The following is a 19,593-nucleotide window of genomic DNA, read 5'->3' on the forward strand; positions in this document are numbered from 1 at the left end:
ACCACCTCATCCCATGTCTTCCTGGGTCTACCTCTACCACGGATTCCTTCAACTGTCTGGGAGTTGCTGTCTCTCAATGACATAGAAATTACAATAGCAAAAAGAAAATAATAGGGAAAACCATAAAAAGTGAAAAGAAAATATCTTAGGCGCAGGAGTGGCTGTGTGGTAAGTAGCTTGCTTACCAACCACATGGTTCCGGGTTCAGTCCCACTGCGTGGCACCTTGGGCAAGTGTCTTCTACTATAGCCTCGGGCCGACCAATGCCTTGTGAGTGGATTTTGTAGACGGAAACTGAAAGAAGCCTGTCGTATATATGTATGTGTGTGTATGTGTTTGTGTGTCTGTGTTTTCCCCCTAGCATTGCTTGACAACCGATGCTGTGTGTTTATGTCCCCGTCACTTAGCGGTTCGCAAAAGAGACCGATAAAATAAGTACTGGGCTTACAAAAGAATAAGTCCCGGGGCGAGTTGCTCGATTGACTAAAGGCGGTGCTCCAGCATGACCGCAGTCAAATGACTGAAACAAGTAAAAGAGTAAAAGAGTAAGTATTTTTTTTTTTTCTATTTCTTTCCTTTTTTTCTGTACAGTTGATAGAAGAATGTCTGTGGATCACATTGGGCTACTTTCGTGCGCCCTACAATTTTGAGGTAAAGACTGGTGCCTTTTTCCTGCTCTATGGCTTGTACTCGACTCAGTTCTTTGTGCCTAAAGTCAGGGTAAGTAACTTCAAATTTCTGTCTAATTTCTCACTTTTGAAATGTTTTAACTGTTTAGCATTTAACCCTTTTAGTGTTCTGATTATTCTATCGTTTGATAGAATAATGCTTACTGATTCACATTGATTTGAATTAACCCTTTTGTTACTGTATTTATTTTGAGATGCTCTGTGTTTCTTTCAATTAATTTTAAATATAACAAAGAATTTAGTAAAATAACTTAGTTATCATTCAGCTAGTGTTAGGAACATAAATTGTGACTAAGGTTTGGTGGAAGATTTTAATTCAAAACTTATGAAAACAAGACATTTGTACAATAGAGCCAGAGCTGGTTTCAGCCGGGTTGATATCAAAAGGGTTAAGAATTGTTTCTCTATTATATATTTTAACCCTTTTGTTACTATATTTCTGTTGAGATGCTCTGTGTTTCTTTCAATTACTTTAAATATAACAAAGAATTTAGTAAAATAACTTAGTTATCATTCAGCTAGTGTTAGGAACATAAATTGTGACTAAGGTTTGGTGGAAGATTTTTATTCAAAACTTATGAAAACAAGACATTTGTACTACAGAGCCAGAGCCGGTTTTGGCCGGGTTGGTAACGAAAGGGTTAATCATGCATTATCTCATATCTTCAAGATCTTTATGGTGTAATTACCTAATGTAGAATAACATTGTAGGGTAGGTGTGAGAGCCTGGATCTGGTCAGTTTGAACATAAAATAGATTAAATATTTTGGCCGGATATGGCCGGTTTAAATTCTAAAGGGTTAAGGGCCATATCTGGCCCAAATATTCTACCACTTTTATGTTCAAACTGGCCAGATTTGGCCTCTCCCACCTACCCTGCAATATCATTTTTAAAATTATCACATTATTGAAATCTTGTGGAGGTGCAATGGCCCAGTGGTTAGGGCAGCGGACTTGCAGTCGTAGGATCGCGGTTTTGATTCCCAGACTGGGCACTTTGAGTGTTTATTGAGCAAAAACACCTAAAGCTCCACAAGGCTTCGGCAGGGGATGGTGGTGAACCCTGCAGTACTCTTCCACTACAACTTTCTCTCACTCTTTCTTCCTGTTTCTGTTGTACCTGTATTTCAAAGGGCCAGCCCTGTCACACTCTGTGTTACACTGAATCTCCCCTAGAACTATGTTATGTGTACCCGTGTCTGTGGAGTACTCAGCCACTTGCATGTTAATAAATGAACTGTCACGTCACAGGTGCCAAGCAGTATTGGCCCCTTTGCCTTTCCCTTGGATAACACTGGTGGCATGGTGAGGGGAGGCCGGTATGCGTGGGCAACTGCTGGTCTCCCATAAACAACCTTGCCCAGACTTGTGCCTCAGAGGGTAACTTTCTAGGTGCAATCCCATGGTCATTCATGACCAAAGGGGATCACAACAACACAACATTGAAATCTTGAAGCTACGAGATAATGCATGATTAATTCAATATGGTATGAATAAATAACCATTACATTTGACTGAGTAATCTGATTGCTAAAGGGCTAAAGACCTGAAGGACCTCATCTGCTCTGAGTCCTTTGGAGTGTCTGTAAGAGACCTTCCGCCAGAGGCAATTACTCAACATGCTAATTAACCCATAGCAGCTGGGATCCTGATAGGGGCTACATCTCCAGTAGAGCCGGGAACAATAGTGGCTGGGAGGGGTAGTTCCACACTCCTCAAAACCCCTGTATCTTCTGAACCTGGGCCCAATGTCTGGATAAACTTTAATCCCTTAGCATTGAAACCAGCCATATCCAGCCAAAATATTCTCCCTTGTTTTATGTTCAAATTGGCCAGATCTGGACTCTCACACCAGCCCTACTATATAATTCTAAAAATGTTCTGGAAAGAAATATCTCAGACCAATCTTTTGTCTCTCATTAGAACAATTGCTAGCATGGGTTGGACGATTTGACTGAGGTCTGGTGAACCAAACTCCAATCTGATCTGGCAGAGTTTCTACAGCTGGATGCCCTTCCTAACGCCAACCACTCTGAAAGTGTAATATATCATCATCATCATCGTTTAACGTCCATTTTCCATGCTAGCATGGGTTGGACGGTTCAACTGGGGTCTGGGGAGCCCGAAGACTGCACCAGGCCAGTCAGATCTGGCAGTGTTTCTACAGCTGGATGCCCTTCCCAACGCCAACCACTCCGAGAGTGTAGTGGGTGATTTTATGTGCCAGCGACACAGGTGCCAGTCGAGGCTGGCGAACGGCCACGCTCGGATGGTGTTTTTTTATGTGCCACCGACACAGGTGCCAGACAAGGCTGGCTGACAGCCATGCTCGGATGGTGTTTTTTATGTGTCACCGACACAGGTGCCAGACGAGGCTGGCGAACGGCCATGCTCGGATGGTGTTTTTTTATGTGCCACCGACACAGGTGCCAGACGAGGCTGGCTGACGGCCATGCTCGGATGGTGTTTTTTATGTGTCACCGACACAGGTGCCAGACGAGGCTGGCGAACGGCCACGCTTGGATGGTGTTTTTTATGTGCCTTTTATATATATATATATATATAGGAAAAAAGCAACAAGAATGGATTAAAATATCGGTACAATTGTTTCGTACAAGGACATCTTTAATAAGCTACAAAAAATGCTGTTAATACAGATGGCTCGTACTCGTCAGCCGAAAAACATCAGAGATTCCTAAACATCAAAAGGGGTTGATACAAATGAGGGTGTGAGTTTAACTGCATTGAAGAAAGTTCGATTCCTGGAGATCCGATGAAAGGTCTTGAACTTACAGAATTTGTGCATGTCCATATATAGTTCATAGTGAATTGTTAATCAAGTTATGTGAAGAAATTTTGGATACAGTCATGCGAAATTTCTGAGAATCCGAGTAAGAAGCAAAGTGACATTCCTATATATATATATGACAGGGTACTGAAAAGTTCCTAATTTTAAGGGTATCATCAAAGGCCTGGTTTATTAATTCAGTATCATGGAAGCACTCCGTCGGTTACGATGACGAGGGTTCCGGTTGATCCGATCAACGGAACAGCCTGCTCGTGAAATTAACGTGTAAGTGGCTGAGCACTCCACAGACATGTGTACCCTTAACATAGTTCTCGGGGATATTCAGCGTGACACAGAGAGTGACAAGGCCGGCCCTTTGAAATACAGGTACAACAGAAACAGGAAGTAAGAGTGAGAGAAAGTTGTGGTGAAAAAGTACAGCAGGGATCACCACCATCCCCTGCCGGAGCCTCGTGGAGCTTTTAGGTGTTTTCGCTCAATAAACACTCACAATGCCCGGTCTGGGAATCGAAACCGCGATCCTCCGACCACAAGTCTGCTGCCCTAACCACTGGGCCATTGCGCCTCCACAATTCAGTATCATGTTACTCCATTGAGATGAATTTTTTAAAACTTCTTGTATCCTGAAGTCAACACAATTATTTATAACCTTAGTCAAATGAATTCATTAAAGCATCAGGGGTGCTGAAAAGGTCCTCGCTTTAGTAAAAGAAAATACAGGAGTATCAGTGGATTATGATTTTATTCAAGGCACGTAAAAAGCACCCACTACACTCACGGAGTGGTTGGCGTTAGGAAGGACATGCAGCTGTAGAAACCAGATCAGATTGGAGTCTGGTTCGCCAGACCTCAGTCAAATCGTCCAACCCATGCTAGCATGGAAAGTGAACGTTAAACAATGATGAGGATGAATAGTTAGGCGCAGGAGTGGCTGTGTGGTATGTAGCTTGCTAACCAACCACATGGTTCCGGGTTCAGTCCCACTGCGTGGCATCTTGGGCAAGTGTCTTCTGCTATAGCCCCGGGCCGACCAATGCCTTGTGAGTGGATTTGGTAGACGGAAACTGAAAGAAGCCTGTCGTATATATGTATATATATATGTGTGTTTGTTTGTGTGTCTGTGTTTGTCCCACTAGCATTGCTTGACAACCGATGCTGTTGCGTTTACGTCCCTGTTACTTAGCGGTTCGGCAAAAAAGAGACCGATAGAATAAGTATTGGGCTTTCGAAAGAATAAGTCCCTGGGTCAAGTTGCTCAATTAAAGGCGGTGCTCCAGCATGGCCGCAGTCAAATGACTGAAACAAGTAAAAAAAAAAAGAGAAAGAGTTACTTCATCAAAATCTCAAAGCTCCAAGATAATGCAGGATTAATTTAAAACAATCTGAATAAATAAGCATTACTATTGACAGAATAACATGAATACTAAAGGGTTAGTCATACCCATTGGTTAAACATACCCTATGAGAGATACTAGCAAGTGTAATACTAAGCTGTATGACACTGGTGAGCTGGCAGAATTATTAGCATGCCAGGCAAAATGCCTAATGGTATTTCATCCATCTTTGGAGGCGGTGAGCTGGCAGAAACGTTAGCACGCCGGGCGAAATGCTTAGCTGTATTTCGTCTGCCGTTACGTTCTGAGTTCAAATTCCGCCGAGGTCAACTTTGCCTTTCATCCTTTCAGGGTCGATAAATTAAGTACCAGTTACGCACTGGGGTCGATATTATCGACTGAACCCGTTTGTCTCTCCTTGTTTGTCCCCTCTGTGTTTAGCCCCTTGTGGGTAGTAAAGAAATAGGTATTTCGTCCGTCTTTACTTTCTGAGTTCAAATTCCACCGAGGTCGACTTTGCCTTTCATCCTTTCGGGGTCGATTAAATAAGTACCAGTTAAGCACTGGGGTCGATATAATCAACTTAATCCGTTGGTCTGTCCTTGTGTCTCCCCTCTGTGTTTAGCTCCTTGAGGGTTGTAAAGAAATAGGTATTTCGTTTGCCACTACGTTCTGAGTTCAAATTCTGCTCTAGTTTGCTTTGTCTTTCATCCTTTTACAGTTGATAAATTGAGTACCAGTTGAAGATTTGGGACAAGGTAATTGACTTAACTCCTCCTCCAAATTTACTGGCCTTGTGCCTAAATTTGAAACCAATATTCACAGTATTGTGCATTGAAAATTCATTCCCCTGGGCCAGGCCATCAATCAAGAGTTCTACTGTGACATTTTAAAGTGTTTGAGGGAGGATATTTGGTAAAAGCAACCGGATCTTCGGCATGCAAAGAATTAGATTCTTCATGACAACAATGCACTCTGTCTCCAAGCTCTCCTCACTCATGAGTTTCTCACCAAAAACAGCATAGTTTCACTTTCACATCCACCCTCTTCACCAGATTTAACACCTGTGAACTTCCATCTCTTCCCCAAGTTGAAAATGCAGCTCAGAGGTCACTGTTTTAACACTGTTGTCAAGATCAAGAGCAAATGCAGGTCCTTGACTTACTTATGGGAATCAGCTTCCAGGCTAGACTCCAAATGTCACAGGAATGTTAGGACCAGTGTATTGCTACACAAGGAGACTATTTTGAAGATAATGGAAGCAGAGTCAAACCATCCGACCCATGCCGGCATAGACAACAGACGTAAAATGTTGATGATGATGATGCCCTACACAAAATACTAGTTAGTGTAAGGTTCAACTGTCTGTTCCTACAGATCAGGTGTACCCAGATGGGGCTATGTATCATCATCATCATTTAATGTCCGTTTTCCATGCTAGCATGGGTTGGACGATTTGACTGAGGGCTGGCAAGCTCAATGGCTGCACTAGGCTCCAGTCTGATCTGGCAGAATTTCTGCAGCTGGATGCTCTTCCTGTTGCTAACACTCACCTGTTTCCATACAAGGTGATGTGTTGCCATGGTGAGGCAGCAAGCTGGGCAGAATTGTTGCCATCGTCATCATCATCGTTTAACGTCCGCTTTCCATGCTAGCATGGGTTGGACGACTTGACTGAGGACTGGCGAACCAGATGGCTGCATCAGGCTCCAGTCTGATCTGGCAGAGTTTCTACAGCTGGATACCCTTCCTAACGCCAACCACTCCATGAGTGTAATGGGTACTTTTATATGGCAGTGGCACAGGTGCCATTTGCATGACACTGGGGTGTGTTTACGTGCCCCCGGCATGGGTGCCAATTAGTGTGACACCAGTATCTTCCACAATTGCGATTTTGCTTGGCTTGATGGGTCTTCCTCTGAAACACAACATAATACCAAAGCTCTTGGTCATAGCCTCAATGAGGCCCAATACTCATATATATATATATATATATATATCATCATCATCATCGTTTAACATCTGCTTCCCATGCTGGCATGGGTTGGACGTTTTGACTGAGGTCTGGCGAACCAGAAGGCTGCACGAGGCTCCAATCTGATCTGGCAGAGTTTCTACAGCTGGATGCCCTTCCTAACGCCAACCACTCCGAGAATGTAGTGGGTGCTTTTACGTGCCACCGGCACGAGGGCCAGTCAGGCGGTACTGGTAATGGCCACGCTCGAATGGTGCTTTTTATGTGTCACCTGCACAGGAGCCAGTCCAGCAGCACTGGCAACGACCTCACTCGGACAATGACAACATACCCTATACGAGATGCCAGTTAGTGTAATTTCCAACTGCATATTCCTACGGATCAGGTGTACCCAGATGGGGGTATGTTCTTTATAAAAGCATACCCTATGAGAGATGCCAGTTAGTGTAACATTCAATTGTATATTTCCACAGATCAGGTGTACCCTAAACAACTGGGAAGAACTGAACTGTTTCATCAAGGAAGCCATGTCTAAAGAGATGACCGATGTTGAATTTATCTTCCATCGACTGTGTGTTTTGAAAGCCTTCATTTACGTCGCTTCTCCAAACAATGTAAGTATTCGCACAACCCTCATTTCCTCGCTGTCCGTCTATCGGCATAGACATGTTTCTTTTTCTGCTTGCCTATCATCTATCTCTCTACATCTGTATTTTTCTCTGTCTGTCTGTAGCAATAATAATAATAATAATAATATTCTGATCTTAACGGATTGGAAGTGTTATCATGTACATTGTTTTGTCTTGGTATAAAAGATGGGCTACAGCAAATATTCTCCTCAATACCACAGATTTGCTTGTCAGTTGTTTGACCTTAACCAGTTGAGCATGTCCCTTGGTGGCTGGCGATATGTGCATCTCTGATCACAAGAAGAAGTAGTGGGGGAGCATCATAGCCATGTGTTGAGAGGGATTCTTTGGGGTTTGAATAATGCACCTCTGGAAACATGTGTGGTTCTTTCAACATCCTTAAACAACCCTTATTCAGGGACCTTTTGAGCGGGATGGGCTACTCAACCTGAAGAAAATTCTAACTGGGCTCCACCTGCAAGGTCAAGTGCTGTTTATCTTGATATGAGATCACCATGTCGCGCACATATGGTTGTGATGCATGTGCCTGGTGTACCTTTATCAGACGGGTAGTCATGATGGGTATATTGGGCTTCGTATATTTTACCCCAGTGTCACTTTGATGGCATGAACTGCTCTCTCACTCAATAATAATAATAATAATAATTGTGTACAGTGCTCAGGTGCACTACAACTCATCTAAAGTGTATATATAATCAGGTATAGTTTCGGCGGATTTCGGAAAGCATGAGGGCCTTAAAGGATGCAGTGTCATGGCAGTCAACAACTGACACAGGCAGTTTATTCCATGCTTCAGCAACTCTGAGCGTGAAAAAATGTTTCCGAAAGTCGTGGAAGGAGCTGTGTTGTTTTCTGACTTTGTAAACATGTCCACAGGTGTTAGACAGGTGGAGATCAAGACAGGAAAGATCTATCTTGTTGGTGTGGCAGACTTCCTTTGTGCTCTCTCTTTTTCACTCTCTTATTTGTTTCAGTCATGTGACTGTGGCCATGCTGGAGCACCGCCTGTAGTCGAGCAAATCGGTCCCCCGGACTTATTCTTTGTAAGCCTAGTACTTATCCTCTCGGGCTCTTTTGCCAAACCGCTAAGTTACGAGGATGTAAACACACCAGCATCGGTTGTCAAGCGATGTTGGTGGGGGACAAACATATACACACACTTATATATATATACATATATACAACGGGCTTCTTTCAGTTTCCGTCTACCAAATCCACTCACAAAACTTTGGTCAGCGCGAGGCTATAGTAGAAGACACTTGCCCAAGGTGCCACGCAGTGGGACTGAACCCGGAACCATGTGGTTAGTAAGCAAGCTACTTACCACACAGCCACTCCTGTGACATATATATATTTATATACATAGATACGACGGGCTTCTTTCAGTTTCCATCTACCAAATCCACTCACAAGGCTTTGGTCGGCCTGAGGCTATAGTAGAAGACACTTGCCCAAGGTGCCACGCAGTGGGACTGAACCCGGAACCATGTGGTTGGTAAGCAAGCTATTTACCACACAGCCACTCCTGTGACATATATATATATATATATATATATATATATATATATATATATACATAGATACGACGGGCTTCTTTCAGTTTCCGTCTACCAAATCCACTCACAAGGCTTTGGTCGGCCTGAGGCTATAGTAGAAAACACTTGCCCAAGGTGCCACGCAGTGGGACTGAACCCAGAACCCTGTGATTGGTAAGCAAGCTTCTTACCACACAGCCACTCCTGCACCTATGTTTATCTTTCTATTCGTATATTTCTAGCTTTCCATGTCTATCTTCTATCTCTACATTTCTTCATCTAGGTATCTACCTAATTCTATATCTTGTACGAGCAAAACGCCCCCCGTCCAATGGACAGTACTGAATCATATCTGCTGAATAAAAAGCAATCAGTGTTTCCTTTTCATTAAAAAATAATTAAGTATACCTTTATTTCAATAAAATTTTTGGTTTTGTTCAACGAAGTTAAGGCAAAAAAAAAAAAAAGACTTCTTCAGAAACCAAATAGTCTTTCCTTCCTTCATGCCAAGTTTGAAGAAAATATCTCTTTTGCATCTTACTTTTTTGGTCTCTTAAATATACTGCATTTTGTGGCATTATTTCAAGCCAGCCGGCTTTTTTTGCACAAACTGCACGTGCATTTTTCTAGCGTACGCATAGTATCGATCGCAACAGTTGATGTACTTGCGCGTACAAATGCACGTTCCCACGGCTTTATCAATCACATTCTCACCTGGAATCGAGTTTTGTAATTTTTTCAAGACCCTGATACCGTCAAAATTTGATATGTAGATACCAACGGTATATGTAGATACGGCAGCAAGTTGGCAGAAACGTTAGCACGCCAGGCGAAATGCCTAGCGGTATTTCGTCTGCCGTTATGTTCTGAGTTCAAATTCCGCCGAGGTCGACTTTGCCTTTCATCCTTTCAGGGTCGATAAATTAAATACCAGTTACGCACTGGGGTCGATGTAATCAACTTAATCCCTTTGTCCCCTCTGTGTGTAGCACCTTGTGGGAAGTAAAGAAATAGGTATTTCGTCTGCCGTTACGTTCTGAGTTCAAATTCCGCCGAGGTCGACTTTGCCTTTCATCCTTTCAGGGTCGATAAATTAAATACCAGTTACGCACTGGGGTCGATGTAATCAACTTAATCCCTTTGTCCCCTCTGTGTGTAGCACCTTGTGGGAAGTAAAGAAATAGGTATTTCGTCTGCCGTTACGTTCTGAGTTCAAATTCCGCCGAGGTCGACTTTGCCTTTCATCCTTTCAGGGTCGATAAATTAAATACCAGTTACGCACTGGGGTCGATGTAATCAACTTAATCCCTTTGTCCCCTCTGTGTGTAGCACCTTGTGGGAAGTAAAGAAATAGGTATTTCGTCTGCCGTTACGTTCTGAGTTCAAATTCCGCCGAGGTCGACTTTGCCTTTCATCCTTTCAGGGTCGATAAATTAAATACCAGTTACACACTGGGGTCGATGTAATCGACTTAATCCGTTTGTCCCCTCTGTGTGTAGCCCCTTGTGGGTAGTAAAGAAATAGGTATATGTAGATACCGACGGTATCAGGGCATGTATAAGTCTTGATAAAATTACAAAATTCGATTCCAGGTGAGAATGCGATCGATAAAGCCCGTGGGAACGTGCATTTGTACGCGCAAGTACATCAGCTGCTGCGATCGATATTACGCGTGCACGAGAAAAATGCACATGCAGTTTGCGCAAAAAAAGCCAGCTGGCTTGAAATAATGCCACAAAATGCAGTATATTTAAAGTTGATTAACGTCTTCTGAATTGGGAGCTTGGGTGGCAAGAAACTATGCAGAAGCCTTGTGTGTGTATATGTCGTGGCCGATGCCAGCGCCGCCTCGACTGGCCTCCGTGCCAGTGGCATGTAAAATACACCAATCCGACCGTGGCCGTTGCCAGCCTCGCCTGGCACCTGTGCAGGTGGCACGTATAAAGCACCCACTACACTCACGGAGTGGTTGGCGTTAGGAAGGGCATCCAGCTGTAGAAACACTGCCAGATAACACTGGAGCCTGGTGCAGCCTTCTGGCTTCCCAGATCCCCGGTCGAACCGTCCAACCCATGCTAGCATGGTGAACGGACGTTAAACGATGATGATGATGATGATGATGATGATTTTGTGGTTGTTGTTATTCCTAACTTTGGGCCTTTGTTGTTACCTATTTGTTGCTTGTTGCTTTGCTGGTTGTCCCTTTATTCTTCCACTTGTTCTTGTTGTTTCTTTTCAGGTCTTTCAGAGAGAATACTCTTACGATTCCTCTGAGGAAATGGTCAAAACTCTCTACAATAAACAAACCCCAGCCATCGAAGAACTTTTCAATACAGAAAACGTCCAGGTTTGTCGCATTCCTCTTCTGTCTTCCCTTTTAACCCTTTTGATACCAACCCAGCTGAAACCACCTCTGGCTCTGTAGTACAAATGTCTTGTTTTCAAATGTTCAGAATTAAAATCTTCCACCAAATCTTAGTCACAATTTATGTTTCTAACACTAGCTTAATGATAACTAAGTTATTTTACTAAATTCTTTGTGATATTTAAAGTATTTGAAAGAAACACAGAGCACCTCAACAGAAATATGGTAACAAAAGGGTTAAAATATATAATAGAGAAACAATTCTTAACCCTTTTGATACCAACCCGGCCAGTACAAATGTCTTGTTTCCATAAGTTCTGAATTAAAATCTTCCACCAAACCTTAATCACAATTTATGTTCCTAACACTAGCTTAATGATAACTAAGTTATTTTACTAAATTCTTTGTGATATTTAAAGTATTTGAAAGAAACACAGAGCATCTCAACAGAAATATGGTAATAAAAGGGTTAAAATATATAATAGAGAAAAAATTCTTAACCCTTTTGATACCAACCCGGCTGAAACCAGCTCTGGCTCTGAGTACAAATGTCTTGTTTCCATAAGTTCTGAATTAAAATCTTCCACCAAACCTTAGTCACAATTTATGTTCCTAACACTAGCTGAATGATAACTAAGTTATTTTACTAAATTCTTTGTTATATTTAAAATTAATTGAAAGAAACACAGAACACCTCAACAGAAATACAGTAACAAAAGGTTTAACTACCCCAGACCTTCTCCTTTGAAAGCTGTTCCATAAGATTGCCGTAACCCCTCTGTTTTTTTATGCTTTTATTACTTTCAGTGGTTTGAACTGTGGCCATGCTGGGGCATTGCTTCAAAAGGTTTGGTCAATTATATGGACTCCAGTAAGGTTGTGTGATCTACTTCATAAAATGTAGATGCATAAGGAACATAGGCGCAGGAGTGGCTGTGTGGTAAGTAGCTTGCTTACCAACCACATGGTTCGGGGTTCAGTCCCACTGCGTGGCACCTTGGGCAAGTGTCTTCTACTATAGCCTCGGGCCGACCAAAGCCTTGTGAGTGGATTTGGTAGACGGAAACTGAAAGAAGCCTGTCGTATATATGTATATATATATATGCATGTGTGTGTTTGTGTGTCTGTGTTTGTCCCCCTAGCATTGCTTGACAACCGATGCTGGTGTGTTTACGTCCCCGTCACCTAGCGGTTCAGCAAAAGAGACCAATAGAATAAGTACTGGGCTTACAAAGAATAAGTCCTGAGGTCAAGTTGCTCGACTAAAGGCGGTGCTCCAGCATGGCCGCAGTTAAGTGACTGAAACAAGTAAAAAGAGTATATCCCCTTCAAAAAACAACTGACATGTTAAAAATAGCCCTAAATGAAAACGTTGCTGGTAAAATTGGATCTTTTCGCTTTGACCGGCAGATATTTAAAATAATTTCTCTGTAACTAAACACTTTTAAACTTTGTATACATAAACATCTTTTTCTCTTGGCTTTCTTGAGAAAATTCTGTAGTTTGTAAGACATTTGTCCTTTAATTTCTTGCATTTCGGCAATTTCAACCAATCAATGACGTCTATTGAGGTGAATACAATCTCTCCAGATCTTTGTCAACAACAATTATTTATCGAAGAGGCCAGGGAACAGAAGAAAGAAGACATGCACCCAACACCAGAGCTGAAGACACCTCCGAAAGGGGGGGGGCACGTCTAAATGGTAGAGGAATAGGGGCCAAAACCGGACGTGGTTCCTCCTGATGATGTCTTGAGCTAAGTGGATCCTATAAAGGAGCTGTTGTGGTAGCAGACCACGAAACACAGTTGAAATTCCTCCTTAATTATTTTCAAAATTAATTGAAAAAGCAACATAGGCGCAGGAGTGGCTGTGTGGTAAGTAGCTTGCTAACCAACCACATGGTTCCGGGTTCAGTCCCACTGCGTGGCATCTTGGGCAAGTGTCTTCTGCTATAGCCCCGGGCCAACCAATGCCTTGTGAGTGGATTTGGTAGACAGAAACTGAAAGAAGCCTGTTGTATATATGTATATATATATATATATATATAAGTGTGTTTGTGTATATGTTTGTGTGTCTGTGTTTGTCCCCCTAGCATTGCTTGACAACTGATGCTGGTGTGTTTACGTCCCCGTCACTTAGCGGTTCGGCAAAAGAGACCGATAGAATAAGTACTGGGCTTACAAAGAATAAGTCCCGGGGTCGATTTGCTCGACTAAAGGCGGTGCTCCAGCATGGCCGCAGTCAAATGACTGAAACAAGTAAAAGAGTAAAGAGTAAGAGTATATGACAAAGGAATGCCTTTATGGAGATCTGCCAAAAGTTAATAAGATTTGGTAAAGACGGCTGTGACTGTCTGGTCGCTACATGCACCACTGATGGAGGTATGTTCTTTATCAAAACATACCCTATGAGAGGGGCTAGTTAGTGTAACTTCCAACTGCATATTCCTACAGATCAGGTGTACCCAGATGGGGGTATGTTCTTTATCAAAACATACCCTAGGAGAGGGGCTAGTTAGTGTAACTTCCAACAGATCAGGTGTACCCAGATGGGGGTATGTTCTTTATAAAAGCATACCCTATGAGAGGGGCTAGTTAGGGGCTTCCAAATTAATCTTGTGGAATCCACTTCATGGTAACATAACAAGAAAGGAAAATGTAGTCACACTTACATTGACATCTTGATAATCGCTGCTACACAAAAATGCTATGAAGAGCCCTGAATGTGAAATGGCAGCAACATATGACAAACGAACGCCTTTATGGAGACCTGCTGAAAGTTAACGAGATAATCAGGCAAAGATGGCTGTGGCTATCTGGTCGCTACATGTGCCACCCTAAACTGGAAGCATCCAAATTAGATTTGTGGAACCGTTTCCATGGTGATGTAAGAAGAGGTAAACATCATCACACTTACAATGACGACTTCATTGCAGACCCTGGCCTGGAATGATGTTAGTCCAAGAAAATAGGGCAGATGGACCTTGTCGCTGCAGCACAAGCTGAAACCCAGCCATAATAATAATAATAATAATCTTTTCTACTCTAGGCACAAGGCCCGAAATTGATTTTGGGGGAGCGGGGGCAGTCGATTAGATCGACCCCAGTGCGCAACTGGTACTTAATTTATCGAACCTGAAAGGAGGAAAGGCAAAGTCAACCTCGGCAGATAATAATGATAATAATAATAATAATCTTTTCTACTCTAGGCACAAGCCCGAAATTGATTTTGGGGGAGCGGGGGCAGTCGATTAGATCGACCCCAGTGCGCAACTGGTACTTAATTTATCGAACCTGAAGGAGGAAAGGCAAAGTCAACCTCGGCAGATAATAATGATAATAATAATAATAATCTTTTCTACTCTAGGCACAAGGCCCGAAATTGATTTTGGGGGAGCGGGGGCAGTCGATAGATCGACCCCAGTGCGCAACTGGTACTTAATTTATCGAACCTGAAAGGAGGAAAGGCAAAGTCAACCTCGGCAGATAATATGATAATAATAATAATAATCTTTTCTACTCTAGGCACAAGGCCCGAAATTGATTTTGGGGGAGCGGGGGCAGTCGATTAGATCGACCCCAGTGCGCAACTGGTACTTAATTTATCGAACCTGAAAGGAGGAAAGGCAAAGTCAACCTCGGCAGATAATAATGATAATAATAATAATAATCTTTTCTACTCTAGGCACAAGGCCCGAAATTGATTTTGGGGGAGCGGGGGCAGTCGATTAGATCGACCCCAGTGCGCAACTGGTACTTAATTTATCGAACCTGAAAGGAGGAAAGGCAAAGTCAACCTCGGCAGATAATAATGATAATAATAATAATAATCTTTTCTACTCTAGGCACAAGGCCCGAAATTGATTTTGGGGGAGCGGGGGCAGTCGATTAGATCGACCCCAGTGCGCAACTGGTACTTAATTTATTGAACCTGAAAGGCGGAAAGGCAAAGTCAACCTCGGCAGATAATAATAATAATAAAGGTTAATCCTTTGGATAGTAGCCTACCTGTGATTGGTTCTGGTTCTATGATACAAAGTTCTTGTTTTAAAGTGATTTCATTAAAATTTTGTATCAAAATTTCTCGTTATTAAGTTCCAACTTAATAATGAGAAAGTTATTTTATTAATTCGTAGAGTCATTTTCTTTTTGTGCCTTATTATTTAACACACTCACCGGTAAAATTTCCACTTTTTTCTTATTTTTATTTCCCTAAAATTTTCGTTGTGTCTGGCAACCTTGAATCTCCTTTTGGAAATTGTGTGCTGTCCTTTTTATAGGTTGGAGTAGGTTGCACCACATTCCATGTGTGTATTGAGGAGTTCTTCCACTCTTTCATGTTCTTGTGGTGTAACTTCTCTCATGCTACCAATGTCTTGTTGCATGGTCTGGACATATTGAAAAGGTTGCAAGACGCAACGAAAATTTTAGGAAAATAAAAATAAGAAATAAGTGGAAATTTTACCGGTGAGTGTTTTACATTATAAGGCACAAACAGAAAATGACTCTCCCCAGACACAACAGAATATGCTTCAACACATGAACTCACATAAAGAATCTTGCAAACCAAGTGTAAAAACGAAATATATATATTTATATATATATATATATATATATATATATATATAGAAAATAGTAAAAAGTGAAAAAACTACAGAAGGCTTAAAGGTTAAAAAATATATATTTGAGTCAATATATCTGAAGAATATTAAAAAATTTTTTCTTACAATGACATAGTTTAGAAGAAAGACCGGTTTCGCGTTTAGCTTTTCAAATTTCTAACGTCGTTATGTTTATGTTATGTTATGTTATAACTCTGTTCAACATAAACATAACGTCGCAAGAAGTTTGAAAAGCTAAACGCGAAACCGGTCTTTCTTCTAAACTATGTCATTGTAAGAAAAAAATTTTTAATATTCTTCAGACATATTGACTCAAATATATATTTCTTAACCTTTAAGCCTTCTGTAGTTTTTTCACTTTTTACTATTTTCTATATATTCAACCATATGCTTTCACAAACCAACTTTCTTATCTATATATATATATATATATATATATATATATATATTGTTGTGTCTGGGGAGAGTCATTTTCTTTTTGTGCCTTATAATTTAACACACACACACACCAGTAAAATTTCCACTTATTTCATATTTTTATTTTCTTAAAATTTTCATTGAATCTTGCAACCTTTTCAATAGTCTTGACTGTGTTACATTATAAGGCACAAAAAGAAAATGACTCTCCCCAGACACACTAAAATATGCTTCAACACACGAACTCACATAAAGAATCTTGCAAACCAAATCCAAAAACGAAATATTTTATTAATTCTTCTTTATTATTTCCAAATTTAACTGAAACAAAAAAAGTGAAGGATTCCAATGTCCACAACTGGAAGATTTTTTTTCTTCTTTTATTGCAGGAACTCTCAGCTTTACATAATCAGTATCAAAGAGTCAAAGGTCTGCTGTATGAACCATCTTCAATTGAATTCCAATCCATAAACCTGCTTGAGATAAACCCAGCCACCAATATTATGAAGTGAGTACCAATCCACCCACGCCTTTGCATGTGTGTGTGTTGGGGGGGCACCGACACCACCTTCCCCCTCTCTCTCTTTCCATTCTTTCTCTCCATCCGAGGGCAACAGTGTTTCTTCTCTGCTGCAAGACACCTTTTTTTTTTTTTATCCCTTAATACTATTCCCCACCTCGGTTGATGGGGTTTTGTCTCGCAAGTTACTTGGGTAACCTCACTACTGCTGGTGCCACATAAAAAGCACCCAGTACATTCTGTAAAGTGGTTGGTGCTAAGGAGAACATCCAACCATAAAAAAACCATGCCACAGCAGACAGGGAATTAAATTCACTGCCGCTTTCATCATCATCACCATCGTTTAACACCCGCTTTCCATGCTGGCATGGGCTGGACGGTTCGACCAGGATCTGGAAAGCCAGGAGGCTGCACCACGCTCCAGTCTTATCTGGCAGTGTTTCTACAGCTGGATGCCCTTCCTAATGCCAACCACTCTGTGAGTGTAGTGAGTGTTTTTTACGTACAACCAGCACAGGGGGCCAGAGAAAGCTGGCAAACAGCCACGATCGGTTGGTGCTTTTTACATGTCACTGACATGGACGCCAGTCAGGTGGCGCTGGCATCTGTCACATTCGGACGGTGCTTTTTACGTGTCACCAACAAAGTTCAACCAGGATCTGGGAAACCAAGAGGCTGCACCAGGCTCCAGTCTGACCTGGCAGTGTTTCTACAGCTGGATGCCCTTCCTAACGCCAACCACTCCGTTCTTTTTACATTCCACCACCGGCACAGGGACCAGAGGAAGCTGGCAAGCAGCCACGTTCAGTTGGTGCTTTTACGTGTCACCGACACAGACGCCTGTCAGGCAGCACTGGCATCTGCCACATTCGGACAGTGCTTTTTACGTACAACCAGCACAGAGGCCAGAGAAAGCTGGCAAACAGCCACGATCAGTTGGTGCTTTTTGCATGTCACTGACATGGATGCCAGTCAGGTGGTGCTGGCATCTGTCACGTTCGGACGGTGCTTTTTACGTGTCACCGGCACAGGGGCCAGAGAAAGCTGGCAAACAGCCACGATCGGTTGGTGCTTTTACATGTCACTGACATGGACGCCAGTCAGGCGGTGCTGGCATCTGTCACGTTCGGACGGTGCTTTTTACGTGTCACCAGCACAGGTATCTTAACTAAAATTTCCATTTGATTTTTATTTTGATGTGCCGCTTTCATCATCATCATCATCTTCATCGTTTAACATCCGCTTTCCATGCTGGCATGGGTTGGACAGTTCGACCGGGGATCTGGGAAGCCAGAAGGCTGCACCAGGCTCCGGTCTTATCTGGCAAAGTTTCTACAGCTGGATGCCCTTCCTAACGCCAACCACTCCGTGAGTGTAGTGGGTGCTTTTTACGTGCCACCTGCACTGGTGTGTAATAAAATGGATAGCATTTGTGTGTAATAAAATGGATAGCAACATTGAAGAACATCTCCATGTAACACTGCCTCTAAAAAACCCTATACAACTCATGCCAGGTTGGAAGGTGAGTGTTCAAAATAATGACAAGTAACATGTCTGTCTGTGTGTATTTTCTTTAACCCTTTGGTGTTCAGATTACTCTGTTAAATGTAATACTTTTTCACTCAAATTGTTTTGAATTAATCAAGCATTATCTTATAACATTGAGGTTTCAATGATGTGATTGTTTATTTTTAGAATGACATTGTAGGGTAGGTGTGAGAGGCTAGATATTGCCAGTTCGAATATAAAACATGTGGAATATCTGGGCCTGATATGGCCGGTTTAAACACTAAAGGGTTAAGCTGATGTCAATGATGATGAAGAATGGATTGTGTGTGTGTGTATTTGCGTTTCTTTCCTATTTCATACTGCAATCTGTGACTTATAAGTCTTGCCAACAACTTTCCAAGTATAGATTATATGATCAACCTCGTCCCATGTCTTCCTGGGTATCGGTAGATCCAGGAAAACATGGGTCATGATGGTCATGCATGACTTTCGTACATTGAGCCTCACAGAGGCTATGACGAAAGGCCGAGACCTCTGAGATATGCTGTGACTGTGAAGACCCAACAAATGAAGTGAGTTCATGGCTCGCAGGACGGCCTGCTGTGCTTACCTTGGATTGTAGGGTGACCCGCTGTTCTTGAGGAGACCTATTGAGTCAAGTACGTCGACACCAACATCATCATCATCATCATTTAGCGTCTGTTTTCCATGCTAGCATGGTTGGATGGTTTAACTGGGGTCTGTGAAGCCGGAAGGCTTCATCAGGCCCAGTCAGATTTGGCAGTGTTTCTACGGCTGGATGCCCTTCCTAACACCAACCACTCTGTGAGTGTAGTGGGTGCTTTTTACGTGCCACCTGCACAGGTGCCAGACAGAGCTGGTAAACGGCCACGAACAGTTGGTGCTTTTACGTGCCACCGGCACGGGGGCCAGGCAAGGCTGGCAATGGACACGAACGGATGGTGCTTTTACGTGCTACCGGCATGGGGGCCAGGCGAGGTTGGCAACGGACACGAACGGATGGTGCTTTTACGTGCTACCAGCACGGGGGCCAGGCGAGGCTGGCAATCAAAATAAAAATCAAATGGAAATTGTAGTTAAGATACCCGTGCCAGTGACATGTGAAAAGCACCATCCGAACGTGGCAGATACCAGCGCCGCTTTGAC

At 42.4% G+C, this 19,593-nt stretch overlaps 1 protein-coding gene across 1 annotated transcript in view; it reads left to right on the forward strand.

Annotated features, from left to right (window-relative positions):
- Positions 1-591: 591 nt before the first annotated feature.
- LOC115229864 (snRNA-activating protein complex subunit 1-like) overlaps positions 592-19,593 on the forward strand; it is a gene marked incomplete at its 5' end in the record, with an annotated part of 28,954 nt that continues 9,952 nt past the window's right edge. Inside the window, 4 exons of the mRNA XM_029800136.2 lie at positions 592-720; positions 7,281-7,421; positions 11,232-11,339; positions 16,787-16,905. Coding sequence (XP_029655996.1) covers positions 592-720; positions 7,281-7,421; positions 11,232-11,339; positions 16,787-16,905 — 497 coding nt within the window. The remainder of the gene's footprint in view (positions 721-7,280; positions 7,422-11,231; positions 11,340-16,786; positions 16,906-19,593) is intronic.

The sequence above is a fragment of the Octopus sinensis genome, unplaced genomic scaffold (genome assembly GCF_006345805.1).
Source record: "Octopus sinensis unplaced genomic scaffold, ASM634580v1 Contig13735, whole genome shotgun sequence".
Taxonomy (NCBI): Eukaryota; Metazoa; Mollusca; class Cephalopoda; order Octopoda; family Octopodidae; genus Octopus; species Octopus sinensis.